General features: G+C 48.1%; 1 protein-coding gene across 6 annotated transcripts in view; it reads right to left on the bottom strand.

Moving 5' to 3' along the window:
• Nucleotides 1-339: 339 nt before the first annotated feature.
• Nucleotides 340-21,271, bottom strand: part of TNRC6C (trinucleotide repeat containing adaptor 6C) — a 146,628-nt gene continuing 125,696 nt past the window's right edge. For 5 of the 6 annotated variants that reach the window (XM_074389010.1, XM_074389012.1, XM_010342363.3 and 2 more), the window contains exons 16-23: nt 17,067-17,234; nt 15,571-15,762; nt 14,934-15,077; nt 8,232-8,348; nt 7,565-7,759; nt 3,430-3,500; nt 1,833-1,972; nt 340-700 (exon numbers count right to left, since the gene is read on the bottom strand). In XM_074389010.1, the coding sequence (XP_074245111.1) occupies nt 340-700; nt 1,833-1,972; nt 3,430-3,500; nt 7,565-7,759; nt 8,232-8,348; nt 14,934-15,077; nt 15,571-15,762; nt 17,067-17,234 (1,388 nt within the window). The remainder of the gene's footprint in view (nt 701-1,832; nt 1,973-3,429; nt 3,501-7,564; nt 7,760-8,231; nt 8,349-14,933; nt 15,078-15,570; nt 15,763-17,066; nt 17,235-21,271) is intronic. The other variant, XM_074389014.1, reaches the window with a different exon arrangement.

The raw sequence follows: 21,271 nt of genomic DNA, 5'->3' as shown, positions 1-21,271 counted from the left end.
TCCAGCCCACAATCTGAAAAGTGCCCTTCATGATAGAACTATTCTAAGCAGCTTTTATACTTAAAAAAAAAATCAAAATGACAACATACTATACAAACGTAAGACACACAAAATAAAAAGCTACGAGGAACATCCTGTCATTAGCATGTGACGCTGACCCACCGCAGCCCGCACTGTTTTCGGAACAGTTCGCAAGGACTGTGGCCAAGGTTCGTCTTCAGTCCTGGACAGAGGTACTCAAAAGGGCGGCTGCCGCGGGGTTCCAGCGGGTGTGTGGGGCCGCCCAGCTGGGAGGGTCCCGGGAGGGGTCAGCTCTCCTGGTGCTGATGATGGCGGCTCCTACAAGGACTCCCCGCTGAGCAGGTCCCCGGGCAGCAGGGTGGTCAGCGGGGTGGGACTGCCGATCACCCTGCTGTCGTCGGCACTGGGTGGGCCCCACAGGCTGCTGGAGTACTGGGGCACCCCGCCCCACAACAGCTCACTGCTCCCCTTGCCACCGAGGCATGGGGCATTCCAGTGGCCAGCATCGCTGCGCACCAGGCCATGGGAGCTGCCCGCTGCGCTGAGCCGAGGCTGGCTGGACGCGCTGCTGGACTGCCAGCTGGAGGTGGGTGGCAGTGCCTGGCCTTGAGCCAAGAAGCGATTCACTTCTTCTTCGCCAGCAAACTCCGCCAGGATGGTAGTGTTTCCCAGGACGCACCTGCAACAGCAAGATGGGGCGCGTGAGCCGGGCCACCCAAATCCTGCTGCATTTGTGGCACTGGCTTGCTGTCTCTGTATTGGGAAAGGTCACCCGGAAGTCATCCTGTGGCTTCTGTTTTGCCACTGTTTCCAAACCCAGCCTGTGAATGCTTTTCTCAGTTGAGACTAGTGGAAGGCGGACTGCGGCAGCCTCCTGCGGAAGCTCGGGGCTCACTCAGGGCCAGGGTCAGCCAGGCTCATTTGCATCCTGGGCTAAAAACAGGAAGGACTAATATCTAGGTCTCATGTCTCAAGGGATGTGACCGATCAGGTCTACTCATACTTCTATCAAAACCAACCTTTCGTTGAAGGGCTGGCTGTGAGGACGGCTGCTGGGCCCCGTGTAGAAATGGGTCACAGTCCCCCCACGCTTCCCCCGGTGGGAGGGTGTTTTCTATCATTGTCATCTGTGTGTACTTTTTGGGGGGCCTCTCCCTAGTGGAGGGGGTAGACACAGTAACTCAGCAGAAGAAACCAATAGTAAGTCCCAAGATACCTGTGAGGAACCGACCTGCATCACCTTCCCCCAATTCCTTTGCTGAAGTCCTCATCCCAATTACCTCCCACGCGACTGTGTCTGGAGATGAGTTTTTAAAGAAGTGATTAAGTTAGATGAGGTCACAGGGGTGAGCCCTAGTCCAACATGACTGTGTTCTTATAAGGAGAGAAGATAATGGCACAGACATGCACAAAGAAACGACCATGTAAGAACAGAGGGAGAGGCCGGGTGTGGTGGCTCACGCCTGTAATCCCAGCACTTTGGGAGGCTGAGGCAGGTGGATCACCTGAGGTCGGGAGTTCGAGAGCAGCCTGACCAACATGGTGAAACGCTGTCTCTATTAAAATAAAAAAAAAAAAAGAACGGAGGGAGAAGGCAGCCATCTACTACAGCCAAGGAGAGACGCCTCAGGAGAAAGCAGCCCTGCCCACACCTTCGTCTTGGGTGTCAGACTTCCGGCCTCCAGAGGTGGGCGGGCGGCCAGCCTGTGGGATCCTGCTGTGGCTCAGGACACCCGTGCAACACCCCTAACCTAACACTCTGGGGGATGTGGAGCTACTTGGAGCGCTGAGGTGGCCACGAGGAAACATACATGTGCAGAGACTTCTGGGCCTTGGCGGCCTCCTCCTTGGAGCTGTACCGGACCACGGCATTGCCTTGAGTCAGATTCAGGTGGAATGTGATGAGAGGCCCATGTTGCAAACACAGTGTCCGCAGTGTAGAGCCATCGATCTGACAGAGGAAGCACAGAGGCATGAATGAGTTTGCTTCTAATTTCTTTCACTACATCCTTCCTAAGAAAAAACATGACATTGGATACACTGAACACTAGGAAAATGTTTTTCTTTAAAAGGGCTAGTAACTTTACAACATTAACATTTTATCTCTGTGGCCAAATGTGTAACTGAAATACTGGATGAGGCCGGGCACAGTGGCTCAGGAGATCAGGAGTTTGAGACCAGCCTGACCAACATGGGGAAACCCTGTCTCTACTAAAAATAAAAAAAATAGCCGGGCGTGGTGGTGGGCGTCTGTAATCCCAGCTACTCAGGAGGCTGGGGCAGGAGAATTGCTCGAACCCAGGAGGCAGAGGTTGCAGTGAGCTGAGATTGTGCACCGCAGTCCAGCCTGGGTGACAGAGTGAGACTTTGTCTAAAACAAACAAACAAACAAACAAACATACAAAAAACCTTGCATGTTTCGGTTTTATTTTATGAGTTGGGCTAATTGGAGGAAGGAGAAAAACTCCATTTTGAGTTCTGCTTTCTTTTCACCAGAGCACGTCACACAGTGCCTCTGGTCTGCAAAAGCCACCTGGGCCCAGCTGCAGACAGGACTTGGGAGACATGCAGGTAGGTGCGGCCTGGGTCCCAGAAGACTGGCTAGCCCACAGTCCGACATGGCCTAACCACTCTCTTAAAAAACATTATAGCCGGGCGCGGTGGCTCAAGCCTGTAATCCCAGCACTTTGGGAGGCTGAGGTGGGTGGATCACGAGGTCAAGAGATCGAGACCATCTCGATCAACATGGTGAAACCCCATCTCTACTAAAAATACAAAAAATTAGCTGGGCATGGTGGCGCATGCCTGTAATCCCAGCTACTCAGGAGGCTGAGGCAGGAGAGTTGCCTGAACCCAGGAGGCGGAGGTTGCGGTGAGCCGAGATCGCGCCATTGCACTCCAGCCTGGGTAACAAGAGCGAAACTCCGTCTCAAAAAACAAACAAACAAACAAACAAACAAACAAAAAAACATTATAAAAATACACACATGGGGTCTCACTATGTTGCCCAAGCTGGTCTTGAACTCTTTGGCTCAGGTGATCCTTGGCCTCGGCCTCTCAAAGTGCTGGGATTACAGGCGTGAACTACTGCATCCGGCCAGGCCAAACCACTCTTGAATGGGTAGTTGTAAGATAAACAATTCTATCTACAGAGAACAACACTCTTCCAGCCTCTAGTGGGTAAACAGTTTACCAGGAACATGTAAAAAGAGGCCCCTGGGCCCCATCTGCTGCTGCTGCTGGAGCAATCCTGGCACTTTCTCATCTCCTCCCGTGCACTGTCACCTCTGGACCCTGACCAAGAACCCCCCGCCACCCTGCCACACCAGACAGCCTCATCTGCATCAGAAGCCAAGCAGGACCCCTCCCTGGATCGTGCTCAGTGACGCAGGGGCACCGGCATTGCACCTGGGGAGTGAGGTTTCGAAGAACAAGCCAGCTGCTGGTTCTTCCTGAGGTGTCGGTGCTCCAGGCAGAACCTGCAACAAGAGGGGGAACCCAGTTGACAAGGCCCCGTGCCAATGGATAGCGCAGCCCTCCCGCCTCTTCCTGTGCTCAAGTGTGGGCCAGCACAGGCCATCACCGCATGCTCTAGGACAGCCCTTCTCAGCCTGGGAGGCCCATGCTTTCTTTGGTAAACCAAAATCTCGCAGTCCCTGCAGACCCCCTTCCTGCTTCCCTGTGGAAACTGACTTCTTGGATCTTCCCACCAGCCCAGGAGGCCCGTGTTTTCCCATCGGTGCCAGCAGAGACGGGGTGATGATAGGCCTGAGAATCTCCAGGGAAGCTCTGGTCTCCAACTCTGCCTGCCCCCAGCCCCCAAGTGGAATCAGTGCTCGCAGGTTCTTCTCGTTAATACAACACAGCAGAACCCTAAAGGCTGCTGCTAGAACGAGGACACTGTTACTTTCAAACTGTTTGATACGGTTTGGCTGTGTCCCCATCCAAATCTCATCTTGAATGGTAACTCCCATGATTCCCACATTTTGTGGGAGGAACCTGGTGGGAGGTAACTGAATCACGGAGGCAGGTCTTTCCTGTGCTGTTCTGGTGATAAGGCTCTCACAAGATCTGATAGTTTAAAACATGGGAGTTTCCCTGCACAAGCTCTCTCCCTTCTCTTGTCTGCTGCCATGTGAGATGTACCTTTCATCTTCTGCCATTATTATGAGGCCTCCCCAGCCACCTGGAAGTAAAAGTCCAATAAACCTCTTTCTTTTGTACATTGCTTCGTTTTGGAATGTCTTTATAAGCAGCATGAAAATGGGCAAATAAAGAAAACTGGTACCAGTAGAGTGGGGTGCTGCTGAAAAGATACCCAAAAATGTGGAAGCCACTTTGAAACTGGGTTACAGGCAGAGGTTGGAAACATCTGGAAAGCTCAGAAGACAGAAAAATGTTGCAAAGTTTGGAACTTCCTAGAGACTTGTTAAATGGCTTTGCCAAGAATGCTGATAGGGATATGGACAATAAAGTCCAGGCTGAGGTGGAACTTGTTGGGAACTAGAGCAAGAGTGGCTCTTGTTTTAGAAAGACACTGGTGGCATTTTGCCTCTGCCCTAGAGATCTGTGGGACTTTCAACTTGAGAGAGGTGACGTAGGGTGTCTGGTAGAAGAAATTTCTAAGCAGCAAAGCATGCAAGAGGTGACTTGGGTGCTGCTAAAAGCATTCAGTTTTGCTGGGCGCAGTGGTTCATGGCTGTAATCCCAGCCCTTTGGGAGGCTGAGGTGGGCGAATCACAAGGTCAGCAGTTTGAGACCAGCCTGGCCAACACAGTGAAACCCATTATCTACTAAAAATACAAAAATTAGCTGGGCATGGTGGCATGCACCTGTAGTCCCAGCTACTTGGGAGGCTGAGGCAGGAGAATCACTTGAACCCAGGAAGCAGAGGTCATGGTGAGCCAAGATTGCACCACTGCACTTCAGCTTGGAAAACTGGTTGGGTACAGTGGCTCACGCGTGTAACCTCAGCACTTTGGGAGGCTGAGATGGGTGGATCACCTGAGGTGAAGAGTTTGAGACCAGCCTGGTCAACATGGTGAAACCCTACCTCTACTAAAAATATGAAAACTAGCTGGGCGTGGTGGTGCACAGGAGCTACGTGGGAGACTGAGGCAGGAGAATTGCCCAGGAAGCAGACGTTGCAGTGAGCCCAGATTGCTCCACTGTACTCCAGCCTCGGTGACAAGAGTGAAACTCCATCTCAAAAAAAAAAAAAAAAAAAAAAAAAAAAAAAAAAAAAACTGCCTAGGTAAGGAGGAGCTGAATATTCATCCCCAAGACCATAGGGAAAATGGAGACTATCTCCAAGGGTATGTCAAGAGGTCTTCATGGCAGCCCCTACCATCACAGGCCTACGAGGAAAAAAGATGGCTTCATGGGCCAGGCCCAGGGTTCACATGCTGTGTGCAGTTTAGGAATTTGGTGACTTGTGTCCCCGCCACTACAGCAGTGACTAAAAAGGCCAAGGTACAGCTTGGGCCATGGTTCAGAGCGTGCAATCTCTAAGCCCTGGCAGCTTCCACGTGATGTTTGAGTCTCCGGGTGCACAGAAGTGATGAATTGAGGTTTGGGATCCTCCAACTAGATTTCAGAGGATGCATGGAAACACCTGGATGTTCAGACAATAGTTTGCTGCAGGGGCAGGGCTCTCATGGAGACCCTCTGCTAGGGCAGTGTGGAAGCCCCCACACAGTCCCTACTGGGGCACCACCTAGTGGAGCTGTGAGGAGAGGCCCACTGTCCTCTAGACCCCAGAATGGTAGATCCACTGACAGCTTGCACTGTGTGCCTGGAAAAGCCGCAGACACTCAACACCAGCCCGTGAAAGCAGCCAAGAGGGAGGCTGTACCCTGCAGAGCCACAGGGGTGGAGCTGCCCAAGACCATGGGAACCCACCTCTTGCCTAAGCATGATCCCGATGTGAGACATGGAGTCTCTTTGGAGCTTTGAGATGTGACCGCCGTGCTGGATTTCAGGCTTGTATGGGGCGTGTGGCCCCTCTGTTTTGGCCAATTGTTCCAATCTGGAATGATTCTATTTCCCAATGCCTGCACCCTCACTGTATCTAGGAAGTCACTAACTTGCTTTCGATTTTACAGGCTCATAGGTGGAAGGGACTTGCCTTATCTCAAACAGACTTTGGACTGTGGACTTCTGAGTTAATGCTGAAATGAGTTACGACTGGGGGACTGGTGGGAAAGCATGACATGAGATTTGGGAGGGGTCGGGGAGGAACTATATGGTTTGGTTGTGTCCCCACCTAAATGTCATCTTGAATTGTAACTCCCACAATTCCCATGTTTCATGGGAGGAACCCAGTGGGAGGTAACCGAATCATGGGGCGGATCTTTCCCATCTTTTTTATTTTATTTTTTATTATTTTTATTTTTTTTAAGATGGGGTTTCACCATGATGGCCAGGTTGGTCTTGAACTCCTGACCTCAGGTGATTCACCCACTCAGCCTCCCAAAGTGCTGGGATTACAGGCATGAGCCACCGCGCCCAGCTCTCTTTCCCATCTTAAGTCTCATGAGATCCGATGGTTTTAAAAATAGGAGTTTCCCTGCACAAGCTCTCTCTTTTTTCTCGTCTGCTGCCACGTGAGACATGCCTTTCACCTTCTGCCATGATTGTGAGGCCTCCCCAGCCACGAAGAACTGTAAGTCCAATAAACCTCTTTGCCAGTCTTGGGTATGCCTTCATCGGCAGCGTGAAAATGGACTAATACATTATCTGTAGTTGATTTTTAAAATTTGTTATTTACTATTATTTTTTTAGAGACAGGGTCTCACTCTGTCATCCAGACTGGAGGGCAGTGGCTCAAGCACAGCTGACTGACTGTAGCCTATCTCCTGGGCTTGAGCCATCCTACCATCTCAGCCTCCCCAGCATTTGGAATCACAGCTGTGCGCCACTATGCCCCCGTAAATTTTTTAATTTTTTGTGGAGATGGGGGTCTTGCTTTATTGTCCACACTGGTTTAAATCTTTAGTTTCTTAAATTCCCAGTACATGTCATCTCTGAGTTTCAGCAAGCAGCACCTGGGAGAAGCCTACAGAGCTGCAATATTATGAGAGTTGTGTTTTCAAACTGGCAGGGTTTGGTTTTGGCCTGGAAAAGCCTTATGTTCCAATGATGTCTTGTGGAGAAGCAAATAAAAAAAGCAGAAATCCAGATCCCTGGGTGATGGGGTAACGGGGGCAGAGAGCCTGAAGGGCTGTGCAGGCCTCTGATGGCCCAGTGTGGGGCAGCCACACTCCTGAGAATGGAGTTGGCCAGTATGGGCCTTCAACGGGTGCTGGGACCTCCTGGCCCAGAGCAAACCTGCTGCATGCTGGCACACCTAGGCCGATGCTAAAAACACCAGGCTCGCCCAGCTAATGCCCTGACATCTAGGGCAGCCTTGGTGCCCTCCTAAAGCCTCCCAGGCTCAAGAGTTAGAGGCAGGAGTCCTTACAAAGGAAGTGGAGGACAAAGTGATAAGCACATCCCCTAAATGGTAAGGCCCCCACTGGAACATGAAGAGCATGAAACTTACCCGAGGAGTAGGAGCTGGTCCAGCCGAGGGGGCTGGCACCCCAGGTGGAGGAAGGCTTGGGATTGGTTAACCCTGGAGGTGGCCTTGTGGGTGCAGTAGTGTTTCTGGGCACCTTCCACAGTTCATGAGACAGAGAGGCTTGCGTGTGGGAGGCAGGGCCAGAGGACCACGTTGATTTAATGTCTGACAGTTTACCTAGAAAAGCAGAGATGGAACATATGCAGCCTTGAGACAAAGAAAAGTCACTGCTGTGTGTGGGGAGCCACCCAGAGTGCTCTCAACACCAGCAGACTGTGACAGACAAAGGAACACCGAGTCAAGCCCCTGGCAAACTCAAGTAACTAAATTCCCAGAAGTTTCTGCCTCTAAGTTTTCAAAACCTTGCATACCCCTTGTCTTGTGGCCATGGGGGTAAGGAAGAGAGAAGGCAGCGGGCCCACACACTTGTATGCAGAAGACGTAACCACTTCCATGCATGTGCAAGCTCATGTGCCCAAGGCACCGGCTGTGCCTGGGCAAGGCCCCCACCCATCCTCTATCACACCACACAGCCTCCCAGCTCAGGGAGTCAGTAAAGAGACCGACAGGAAAAGCCGGGGCCTGTCAAAAGTGTTGTTTTTGGAAAGAAAAAAAATTCTACCTGCAAGTGGAGAGGTCGGGCACGTACCTGCAACACTAGGTGCGGATGCAATGCTGCTGAAAGAGCTACTGTAGCCGGAGGCACTGAGTGGCCAGGCACTCGAAGAAGGCAGCGTGGCATTCTGAGATGATGGCGGGGAGGACCCTGCAGAACCAAAGGCGGCACTGAGCAAGGTGGTGGCAGCATGCGGGTTCGTGACTCCAATTGTGGGGGGCGAGAATCTTAACCATCAAGAATCAACCTCTCCCTAGGCTGCTGAAGCCTGAACACAAGTGTCATGTGGGAAGGAAGGAACAGGGTATGCCTCCTACTCTGGGTCCCTGCAGCCACTCAGGGAGGCCTGGGATGCTGCTGAAGGCTGAGGATCAAAGGGCAAGGAGCAGCATCGGCTTCTTTGAGAGGAGAATTCCTGCCAGAATGCTTAAAATACCATGTCACAGTTTTAAAGGACTACATTGATTTCCTCTCCCAAATAAGAGAAAATAAAAACCCAGAGTAATCTATATCCTTTCACAGTTCAAACAATGGCCACAAAATACAAGAACAAAACTCCAAGCCTTTTATTATAAAATTTGCCATAAAAATTTGAGCATTTCTTCTCAAAGAAGAATGCTTTGATGGTGTCCCATCAGCTTCCAGTCATATTTTGCTTTAAAAATTGTGTTTTTTAGAGACGAGGTCGTTGCAGCATTACCCAGGCTGCAGCACAGTACCTGTTCAGAGGCGTGATCACAGTGCACAGCAGTCTCTGCCTCCTGGGCTCAGTGATCCCCTTTCCTCAGCCTCCTAAGTGGCTGGGACCACATGTACATGCCACCATGCCCAGCTCCTAATTCCCTTTTTAAATACAGGAATATTTAAGAGACATCTGTTCTAATAACTGTTTATATGAACTTAAGCTATTCTATCCTTAGGACCGCAGTTTTCTGAGGAAAGCTTGTCCCTGTGCCTGGATGGGAGACTTGGGGTAAATGGGCCTTCCTTAAGGCACTTCGATTCCTTGTGAAAAAGCTCAGCTCTTCGCTGCTTGGTTTTTAAATTTTATTTTATATTTTCTGATGGGGCTCTCCCTCCCTCTCAATTCTGTGAAGAAAGCAAGAAGCTGGGGAAGTAGAGCGAGGATGGAGTAATGGTGACAGTTGGGGTGAACGCAGGATGAAAAGAGCTCTAATTGGGATAATGACTCTGCCAGTGCGTGGATCCTGGCTAACAGAGGGAACGTGAGCACAGTCTGGCTGCTAAACTAGAAGCCTGTCACTTTGTGACCATAAACAGAATGCGATGGTTTCTCAAAAGGATGGCATCTTGGCTGAGGACCCCAAATGGGGCTGTGCACAGTTACATGGAATAACCAGGCGTGTGGCACATCTGGGACTTGCGCAGCGTCCAACCTGCACAGCTGTTTGCAGCTGCCCTGCTGCAAGTGACCTCTTTAGAATGAGGGCACCGGCCGGGCGTGGTGGCTCACGCCTGTAATCCCAGCACTTTGGGAGGCCGAGGCGGGTGGATCATGAGGTCAACAGATAGAGACCATTGTGGCCAACATGGTCAAACCGTCTCTATTAAAAACACAAAAAAATTAGCTGGGCGTGGTGGTGCATGCCTGTAGTCTCAGCTACTCAGGAGGCTGAGGGAGGAGAACTGCTTGAACCCGGGAGGTGGAGGTTGCAGTGAGTCGAGGTTGTGCCACTGCACTCCAGCCTGGTGCCCGGTGACGGAGTGAGACTCTGTCTCAAAAAAAAAAAAAAAAAAAAAAAAAGAAAAGAAATGAAAAGAAAAGAACAGAAAAAAGAATGAGGGCACCGGTGTTGAGGGAAGTAACATTTATGGGTAATCTGAAGGTCTTCAATTTTGTTTTTTCTAGTTTTTATTTTGGGTTCACTGAGCACATGTGCAGGTTTGTCACACAGGTAAACTGTGTGTTGAGGGGGTGTGGTGTTGAGATCATTCCATCACCTAGGCCAGGCGTCCCCAAACTACGGCCCACTGGCCGCACGCGGCCCCCTGAGGCCATTTATCCGGCCCCCCGCTGCACTTCAGGAAGGGGCACCTCTTTCATTGGTGGTCAGTGAGAGGAGCACAGTATGTGGCGGCCCTCCAATGGTCTGAGGGACAGTGAACTGGCCCCCTGTGTAAAAAGTCTGGGGACGCCTGACCTAGGCAGTGAGCATAGTACCCAATAGGTAGTGTTTCAATCCTTCCCCTCCTCCCATCCTATACCCTTAAGCAAGCCCCGGTATCCGCTGCTCCCTTCTTTGTGTTTATGTAAACTCAGTGCTTGGCTCCCATTTCTAAGTCGGAACCTGAGCTGTTTTCTGTTCCTGTGTTAATTCACTCAGGAAGGTCTTCACTTTAAAAAGGTGTCAGCTCAGCCAGGTGCAGTGGCTCGTGCCTGTAATCCCAGCACTTTGGGAGGCCGAGATGGGCGGATCATCTGGCATCAAGAGTTTGAGCCAGGCGCGGTGGCTCAAGCCTGTAATCCCAGCACTTTGCGAGGCCGAGGCGGGTGGATCACGAGGTCAAGAGATCAAGACCATCCTGGTCAATATGGTGAAACCCCGTCTCTACTAAAAATACTAAAAATTAGCTGGGCATGGTGGCGTGTGCCTGTAATCCCAGCTACTCAGGAGGCTGAGGCAGGAGAATTGCCTGAACCCAGGAAGCGGAGGTTGCGGTGAGCCGAGATCGCGCCATTGCACTCCAGCCTGGGCAACAAGAGCGAAACTCCGTCTCAAAAAAAAAAAAAAACAACAAAAAAAAACCAGTTTGAGACCAGCTGGCCAACATGGTGAAACCCCGTTTCTACAAAAAATACAAAAATTAGCTGGGTGTGGTAGTACGTGCCTGTAATCCCAGCTACTTGGGAGGCTGAGGCAGGAGACTCGCTTGAACCCAGGAGGCAGAGGTTGCAGTGAGCTGAGATTGTGCCATTGCACTCCAGCCTCGGCGACAGGAGTGAAACTCTGTCCCAAAGGGGGAAAAAAAAGGTGTCAGCTCTGACAGCCTAAGCTGTTTCCTAAATGCTCTTCATTTACCAGCAAAATGTAATCAACCTAAGGATCCCAGGGTTACAGACTCTTAGCCTTACACGGCATTTATTTATTTCCTTTTTTCTTTTTTTTCTTTCCAGAGATGGAGTCTCCCTACGTTGCCCAGGCTGGAGTGCAGTGGCTATTCACAGGTGCGATCCCGCTATTGATCAGCATGGAGTTTTGACCTGCTCCATTTCCGACCTGGGCTGGTTCACCCTCCTTAGGCAACCTGGTGGTCCCCCGCTCCCGGGAGGTCACCATACTGATGCTGAACTTAGTGTGGACACCCGATCGGCATAGTGCACTACATACAGCCCAGAACTCCTGGGCTCCAGCGATTCTCCCATCTCAGCCTCCTGGGTAGCTGGGACTACAGGCATGTGCCACTGAGCCCGGTGGTATTTATTTTATAATTAACAATAGAGTATGTAAATTTTAACAGTTTTCTAGTTTTGAAACTTTTAGTTTCAGTAGTGAATTTTGTTCCACTGGATTACAGCTCATTTTTCTTTTTGACAAGCATTAGTATCAATGTGTTATGAAACTGCATAACTGTATTTCATCATTCTGGTTAATATTCACTTCATAAGGGTTAAAACTGTAAATATCCAAACAAATACTGACCTAATGTAAGTTTTAATATAAATCAGAGCTTAATGCCAATGGCAAGAACAAAAAAAGTAAATCAAAAGCTCACACCCAATATATTCAGTAAAAGAAAACAAAATTCCATGATAAAATATGTAAAACAAACAAACCAATATCAATAATACAAGGACCACCTATGGCTGGGTGCCTGAGCTAGGTGATGGGTCTGCAAGAAGCCTGGAAGCTGCCAGGGGTAGGGCCGGGCCGGGCCGGGCCGGGCCCAGCCCAGCCCAGCCCAGCCCAGCCCAGCCCAGCCCAGCCCAGCTCAGCCCAGCTCAGTGGCAGAGGGCTGCTGAGAAGGTCTGGCCACTGCAGTCCACTCCTACTGCACAATGGCACTAGTGCCGCCTTCTCTTTATTCTTTTTGAGATGAAGTCTTGCTTTGTCACCTAGGCTAGGGTGTAGTGGCCCAATCACAGCTCACTGCAGCCTCGACCTCCCAAGCTTAAGTTGATTCTCCCGTCTCAGCCTCCTGAGTAGCTGGGACCATGGATGTGTGCTACCAAACGCAGCTAATTTTTTCATTTTTAATTTTTATAGAGAAGGGTCTCATTGTATTACCAAGGCTGGTTTCAAATTCCTGGCCTCAAGTGATTCTCCCACCTTGGCCTCCCTCCCAAAGTGCTGGGATTACAGGTGTAAGTCATTATTCCTGGCCCGGTAGTGCTTTCTGGCTAGCTTTCTAACTTCTACATGAAGAGATGTTCATTGTACTCCCCTTTCTTTCAATAACAAATGCTAATGTATTCCTAAACACAACCATGAGAGGTACCAGAGTGGAGGATCGAGGTTCCCAGTGCTGGTCATGAGCTGAAGGAGAGGCCTGGCATAAGCCACCTGAGGGCTGCTGCTGAATACTGATGTCTATGTGCAAGCGCCATGGCAGGCTCAAGACCCCAACATCCAGCACCCCAGAAGTCAAATAACGTTCCCTTGGAGCTACAAGTCATCCAGGTTGGCTGGCTGGCCGGTTTCTTTAGTCTCAGGGCTAGAGATGCCATTTCCTTGCCTTATCTCACGGCCAATGCATTTCTTAGGGTTCTCTTCTGCCCTCCCCGCAAGTCCAGCTCCTTAACTGGGCAGGCGATGGAGCTGGAGGACAGCTGCCACGTGTTTCTCAGGCCATTTTCATCACACCATGGCACACTCAGGTGATGACAGAGGCCACTCCCAATGCCCCTGGTTCTGCCTAGAGACTAAGGGGCCACTTGATGCTTCATCTGGGCACCATGCAGGAAGCTCTGGCATGTCTCAAGCAACTTCGATTCTTCCCAGCTTCTCTCATGACCTGGTTCTGTACAACTTGCATCCCACTTTTCTACAACTCTCAAAATACGCTAACTTTCCTGTCTGGCACAACCCTGGTACCCCATCCGGTATGACAAGCAGGGAGGGTTGGGTCTCCAATTCTGGCTGGTGCCTCACCTGTCTTCTGCCATCTCACACGGCTCTGTTTCCTGCCCCACTTGCCTGTGTCTGACAGGAGGGACACTCCTAACACTGCTGCTCTGAAAAGCAGCTGCATCAAACCCCAAGAAATGCACAGCATTAAACAGAAAGCGCCCTCTGTACTTACGTTGGCTCTCCAGTCAAACCACAGATACATTGAGAAGTCTATCACTTTAAAGAGCCACAGAAGCAGCCAGCTGCACTGGGTCACGCCTGTAATCCCAGAACTCTGGGAGACCAAGGCAGGTGGATTGCTTGAGGTCAGCAGTGAGACTAGCCTGGCCAACATGGTGAAACCCTGTCTCTACGAAAAATACAAAACATTGGCTGGGTGTGGTGGCTCACGCCTGTAATCCAAGCACTTGAATTACAAGCCAAGACAGGTGGATCACCTGAGGTTGGGAGTTCAAGACCAGCCTGACCAACATGGTGAAACCCCATCTTAAAAAAAAAAAAACAACCAAAAAAAACATTATCTGAGTGTGGTGGTGTGCACCTATAGTCTCAGCTACTTGGAAGGCTGAGGGCTGACAATCACTTGAGCCTGGGACGTGAAGGTTGCAGTGAACCAAATCACACCACTATACTCCAGCCTCGGTGACAGAGCAAGAATCTGTCTCAACAACAACAACAAAAAGAAGCAAACACATGGCACCAATGGGTTATATTTCAAGTGGGAAATTTAATGTTTTGGGAAGTACCTAGGTGATTTGATTAGTGATAGTACCTATGGCAATCTAGCTTTTTTTCCCACAAAATAGCCTGCTGTGATAAAACTTTATCAGAGATGGCACTTCTATGATAAGACATTATCTATCGGCTGGGAGTGGTCGCTCACACCTGTAATCTTAGCACTTTGGGAGGCTGAGGCAGACCTGGATCACGAGGTCCAAGAGATCATGACCATCCTGGCCAACATGGTGAAACCCTGCCTCTACTAAAATACAAAAAATTAGTCAGGGGTGGGAGTGCACACCGGTAGTCCCAGCTACTCGGGAGGCTGGGGAATCATTTGAATCCAGTAGAGGGAAGTTGCAGTGAGCCAAGATCGTACCACCGCACTCCAGCCTGGAGACAGAGCAAGACTGTCTCAAAAAAAAAAAAGAAATAAAAAGGCATTACCTATCAATAAATCCAGCAGCATGGACGAATCACCTGAGGTTAGGAGTTCGAGACCAGCCTGGCCAACATGGAGAAACCCTGTCTCTACTAAAAATACAAAAATTAGCCTGGTATGGTGCCACGTGCCTGTAATCCCAGCTACTTGGGAGGCTGAGGCAGGAGAATCGTTTGAACCGAGAGGTGGAGGTTGTAGACAGCCTAGATCGTGCCACTGCACTCCAGCCTGGGTGACAGAGTGAGACTTTGTCTCAAAAAACAAAAACAAAACCAGCAGAGACTCAGATAGATTTCCACAAGCACTAGATTTCCCGTAAGTATTACCTGCTGTCTTTTCATGCTGCTTTGGGTGACTAGAAAAGGTGCCTACCAACTGTGCCTTGTACCATCCCTGCCTCACAGCTCAACCTGTCACCCCCGACATCTCCAAAGGGGTCTAGAGAGACCATCCATGCACAGGCAGGCAGAGCTGCACCCTCACCTCCACTCTTGAGGAGGTAGCGGTTGACATCCTGGATGGTGGTATTGATGGTAGGCCCAGTGGGGACACTGCCAGGAGTGACATCAGGGTCATTCTCAGGGTCAATATTCTGCAGTCCTTTCCATGGAACTCCTGGATGGAATTCTGTTTATGAAACCAAAACAGGAAGCCACAGATCAGAACACCTGCACATTGATTCATGACATTTTAAGAGATTTTGTGTCCTGTTTGCAGTAATTTCTATAATCTGCTAATTAAATTAGAGGTACACTTTATATTCTTTCATGAAAGCAATCAATCCTTTGGAACAAACCAGAACCAGGTATTATAGCTACCATAGTCAGAGAGTTTTCACATAGGGTCGAAATAGTTTTACTAGATGGTATACAGTGTGCTTGTTCCCTGCCACCCCTTCTACTCCTCATGTCAAACTAAGGGATTACAGAAAAATGCCTGATGCTAACCATACCCAAAATTGTTCTGACAAATGGATTTCCAAGGAAAATCCCAAAGCTCTCAGCTTAACGCTTCCAGATCCTTAGCTCAGATTCTGGGTCCTCTCAGCCTAATCACGCTCTGCAGGCTTGGAGCACGTTCTGACCTGCTGCTGTTGCACAGAAGTGTTGCATGGTCTTACCTGGGGGCCAGTTGATGCTAGAGCCATTTGAGATTTTATCACTGTCAGATTTGGCACGTGACCAGCTATGGGGAACAGCTACGGGAGGACTGGCTGGTGACTCACTGTTCTGGATTAAATCGTACCGGCCATAGGAGTCATCAATGGAGGACTTACCTGGAGGCCCAATGCTTAGACCTCCAGGGATAGCACCTACGGGGACAAGAGGGAACAAAGAACCAAGTGAACACTCCACTTGAGAGACACCAGAAGACGCCCTAAGCCTCCCTATGCACCTTCCATTCTAGGTCCAATGCCTTGCCCTGTTCGGTTACATGAATTGGAAGACCTGGTCTATCTAGGATTCCCTAAGAATCAATGACTATTTTTTTTTTTTTTTGAGACAGTGTCTCGCTCTGTCGCCCAGGCTGGAGTGTCGTGGTGTGATCAGGGTTCACGGCAGCCTCAAGCTCCTGGGCTCAAGCGATCATCCCACCTCAGCCTCCCAAGAAGCTGGGACTACAGATGTGAGCCACCATTGTCTGGCCAGTGACCATTTCAGTTAGCTCAAATTTCAGCCCTGAAAGACTGAAACCCTTCAAGAACAATTTTAGTTTGACCAGTTGGAAATCTTCATAAAATACCTATCTAAACCATGGGAAGCTGTCCTTGATAAACCTTTTTGGGGACAACTTAAGAGTTTTTGTGGTTAGCTATCCAATTTGCTGTTATCTCTTCCCCCCTTTTAGTCTGAAACCTTCACTATGGAAGAACAGAATGGATGTTAAAAATTCACACAGAACCAAACCAACCAGCCACAGGCAGCAGAGCCCTCCTAAGAAAGGTGCCAGCAGTGTGTGATGATTTTCCATATGGTAACTGTGAGACATAATTTCCTTTTTCTTCTTAGAATGCTTTGTATCGAGAGAGAACTACATAACCTACCGAATTTTCTTTGCTGTTTATTCTACAAGGAAGCTCAGAGCTAAACTTAATGCTTGAGAGGGAGATGACCTCCTACAGTTAGCATTTTTGCTTCCACCTTACTGGTGTGTCCATCAGTGAAGCGTTCCTGATGGGGATACCAGTTTGGAGTAGGACAGACTGCTTGCATCGAGGGGAATAACCAACTGAAATGCACCCTAGTATTTACAGCTGCAGTTGCCATACCGCGTATTTGATTTTCTATTTGTGTTTTACATTTCAGCAGACTCAAGTTTTTGTTGATGAATACAGATATATAAAAAAAAGTACACAGGCTATGACCTAGATTCTTTGCTGCTCTGGGGTTTTCAAATTATTTCTATGTTTGTAGCTGAGATCTAATGGTTGGGTGTTAAGAAGTCTGATCACTGACTAGCTAAGATCTTATGTGCACTGCAATGGAATGGATTATTTTAAATCCAACTTTCAGCACTCAATTCTTAGAAAAGTATAGAATGGGCACACTACATAATCGGATGATCGATTAATAAGCCAGCACTGATCCCACCACAGGCGTCCTAGCTCAGACGTACCATGCTTGCTAGGGTTCTGCTCCAGGGGGGAAGCGGCGCTGGGCAAGCTATCCATGGAGTTGGGGTGCGTCCACTGGGGGAGGCGTGACTGGGACTGGGATGGGTCCTTCACCGACAAGCCACTTGTCATATCCATGCTGGTGACATTCATGTTTGGGTTCAGTCCAGCTAAAGAGAGAGATGCGATTAGGATTCACCTGCTCCTCTAAATGACTTCATTCTGAAGCTCTCCTACAGAAGCTATTTCAGTCTTCACTTACAGCCAAACATTTTAACTGTAACTCTCAGTGCTGGTGAAAAAATACTTTTTATCTTCATCATAACATGTATTTGTAGGAACATTATTCCTAAGTTAAGGTGAAAATGCAGAGTCTTTAAGTGAGGCTCATGATTCTCTTCAATTTACTTGTTTCAGTGACACATAAACATGGTCCTGAGAATCCTGAGGCTTCTCAGAGGCCACAAGAAAATAGAAAAAGTCCAAACTATCAGGAAAATCTTTCCTGGTTTCGGGATATCTTACGGAAACCCATCAAGTCAAAAACACTCTTGACACATGCTGATAGGAGTCAAAAACACCTATGACGCATGCTGATAGGAAAATTCAGTTCAACCTTTAGTGAGTACTTTAGTCTGCCCTGAAAGAGTTTGTGAATTAAATATCAAACTACGTTTAAGGAACTGAATCTTTTGACAGGGTGGGTGCTGCCATTTGCCCCCAGTTGGGATGCTGAGCTTAGGCTTCTGGGCTCATTTCTTACAGCTAAAAGCAGGTTCTTGGACATATGTTTAGGACCTGCACTCTCTAAGCTAGGTTAATAAAGAAAGATGATGAGGAGGACAATGATAAAAAGGTTGAAGAGTTCACTCGTTTGGAGCAGGACAGACTGCCTGTTTAAAAGAGAATAACCAGCAGGAGTGCGCTCTCCGCTTGTATTTACAGCTGTAGTTCCCGTATCACATATACATACCCCGTAAATCCTTACCATATGTACAACTATGCCACACGGTAGGTAAGCACAGCAAGCTTCTACTACTAAGCCAGGTGCTGAACGTTCGGATTCTTAGTTTTATTTCAGAGGCTGCAAATTCAAATGCCCATGGAGCCAAGTGGACCATGAACATGAAGAAGTGGGCCTAATAGGGACTGTGGCAAACCAGACAGTGTCTATCCTGTCTCAATAAATAGGTGCTACTAGGGCCAATCACTTACTGCTACATGGAACACAGACCCAACTACAGCTATTTTTTTTTTCTTTTTCCTGGTACCTGGTACATAGCTAATATATATATATATATATATATATTTTTTTTAATTTTTAAAAAGATAAGAGTCTCGCTCTGTCGCCAGGCTGGAGTGTAGCGGCACAATCTTGGCTCACTGCAACTGTGTTCACCTTCGGGGTTCAAGCGATTCTCCTGCCTCAGCCTCCCGAGTAGCTGTGACGACAGGCACGTGCCACCATGCCCAGCTAATTTTTTTTATATTTTTAGTGGAGAAGGGGTATCACCAAGTTGGCCAGGATGGTCTCAATCTCTTGACCTCATGATCCTCTTGCTTCAGCCTCCCAAAGTGCTGGGATTACAGGCATGAGCCACTGTGCTCAGCCTACAGCCATTTTTAAGAGAAGCCGTTTGCCCCAGTTTTTGAATGTTGGGAATTAACACACGCATATGCACATGCGCACACACACAATTTGCAGACCTAACCAAACATCTTTGCAAGTCAGTCCAATAGTGCCAAGGGGCTGCCTACGTGCAACCTCTGCTTTATGGGTTCTCTTGCTTTCAGCTTGTACAGATCTAGTCAGGTAAGGTGGCAATAATGTCAGGGCTTCAACCTGGCCTTCAGTATGCTCCAAATTATACAATTTGGCCCCAACCCATCTCTCCCAACTTTCCTTTCTGCGTAAGTCACTAGATTGGCCTGGCCCTTGCAAAATGGACTCCTGAAACAGGCCAGGCCTTTTTCTTCTGTACTTCTGTGTAAGGCTTCGCCTTTATTTGGAAAGACTTTCTCTTTACTTACTGTAATCCTATCTAATCATCTGAGGTTCAGGCTTAAATCCTATACTCTGATTTTTCTTTCACCACTCAAAGTGAAAGCAAACTTTTCTTCCTCTAGAGCCCTGTAAGAATCACATCACACTGGTATCAAGGTTATTTTTTCCTGTTTATATGCCTGCTCTTCCCATCTAGATGATGAACTCGAGGTGGCAAAAGACTAAGAATAACAAGGATAGGCTGAATGTGAGTGAAGGAAGGTAGCTGGAAGCCCCCATTGCTGATCATGTGCTGCTGGCTTCTTACATGAATTGCTGAGTTTCTAATAGGCTCTTCAACATAGGTGCTGGTGCAGAGAAATGCTGAGAGTCAACAGGATAGGCAATTTTACAACCAAAGTTTTCTATACTTTATTAGTTGTTTTCGATACATTTATAACTTTACTGTGAATATTATAAAATATTATCCAAATTATTTTTCATCTAATTTTGAAGATTCACTGCATGAATTCTTTAACTTGTACTAAGAGAAAAAATCCTGAAGAGTAAAGATAAGTGGCTGGGCACGGTGGCTCATGTCTGTAATCTCAACACTTTGGGAGGCTTAGGTGGGTGGATCACTTGAGGTCAGGAGTTTGAGACCAGCCTGGCCAACATGGTAAAACCGTCTCTACTAAAAATACAAAATTAGCTGGGTGTCGTGAGGCATGCCTGTAATCCAGCTACTCAGGAAGCTGAGGCAGGAGAATCGCTTGAACTCAGAAACTGGAGGCTGCAGTGAGCTGAGTTTGCACCACTGCACTCCAGCCTGGGCGACAGAGCAAGACACCATCACGCACACAAAAAAGGTAAAGATGTGTATTTTATTCTCCAAATATAGGTTAAGAAGATAGCTGAAGCCGGGCGCGGTGGCTCAAGCCTGTAATCCCAGCACTTTGGGAGGCCGAGGCGGGTGGATCACGAGGTCGAGAGTTCGAGACCATCCTGGTCGACATGGTGAAACCCTGTCTCTACTAAAAATACAAAAAATCAGCTGGGCATGGTGGCATGTGCCTGTAATCCCAGCTACTCAGGAGGCTGAGGCAGGAGAATTGCCTGAACCCAGGAGGCGGAGGTTGCGGTGAGCCGAGATCGCGCCATTGCACTCCAGCCTGGGTAACAAGAGTGAAACTCCGTCTCAAAAAAAAAAAAAAAAAAAAAAAGAAGATAGCTGAATACAAGAAATCTGAAGCTAACACATTTTAGGATAATAGGTGGAATGAAATTTGTTTCTATAACCGAAGTGTTTACATAAGGAGCTGACATTCTACAAAGTGTTTGCTATGTGCTAGGCACTATTTAAGAACTTTACATATTAGGCCAGGTGTGCTGGCTCATGCCTGTAATCCCAGCACATTGGGAAGCTGAGGCCGGGAGGATCACTTGAGGCCAGGAGTTTGAAGCTGCAGTGAGCTATGATTGCACCACTGCACTCCAGCCAAAAAAAAAAAAAAAAAAAAGAGAACTTTACATATCTTAAAACAACCCTATGAATTAAGTATTTCCACACTATAGATGAAGAAATTAAGGTATGGCTGGGTACTGTGTCTCAGGCCAGTAATCCTAACACTTAGCGAGGATCACTTAAGTCCAGGAGTTTGAGACTTGCCTACAACAGAGAAAGACCCCGTCTATACCAAAAAAAAAAAAAAAAAAAAAAAAAAAGAAAAAGAAAGAAAGAGAGAGAGAAAGAAATTGAGGCAAACAGCAGTTAGGCAAGTTTGCTAAAGTTAGTAGTGAGCCTGTTGGTGGAGAGTTGGTATTCAAACCTAGGCAGTCTAATTAATTCCTAAGTCAGGTCTTACCTACTTAGACACAAAGGGTGCTAATGAATGAGATAATCAAGTCTAGTATTTATCAATCTCTTATTAAAGATATACCACATTTATAATATGTCAAGTAAAAAGTATTCATATGATTAGAATCTACTGCTCTTTTCAGAGACATTGAATAGTATTAGATACATGAATATTATCTGCTGGTAGCAAATTCACTATCACTTAACTGGCCTTTGCCCCTTTAGAGATGTATTTTCCAAGTTACTGATTCCCTTTGTCCTGTATCTACGGATTCCAACAGCAATCGACAGAGAAGCCTGAAGTGCTTTCACTAACATCTGAATTCTTACAGCAAATGAGTCCATGCAGAATCAATTTACTAACT

Source organism: Saimiri boliviensis, chromosome 17 (genome assembly GCF_048565385.1).
Source record: "Saimiri boliviensis isolate mSaiBol1 chromosome 17, mSaiBol1.pri, whole genome shotgun sequence".
Taxonomy (NCBI): Eukaryota; Metazoa; Chordata; class Mammalia; order Primates; family Cebidae; genus Saimiri; species Saimiri boliviensis.
The sequence above is the reverse complement of the archived record's forward strand: the minus strand, read 5'-3'. Positions and strand labels throughout refer to the sequence as shown.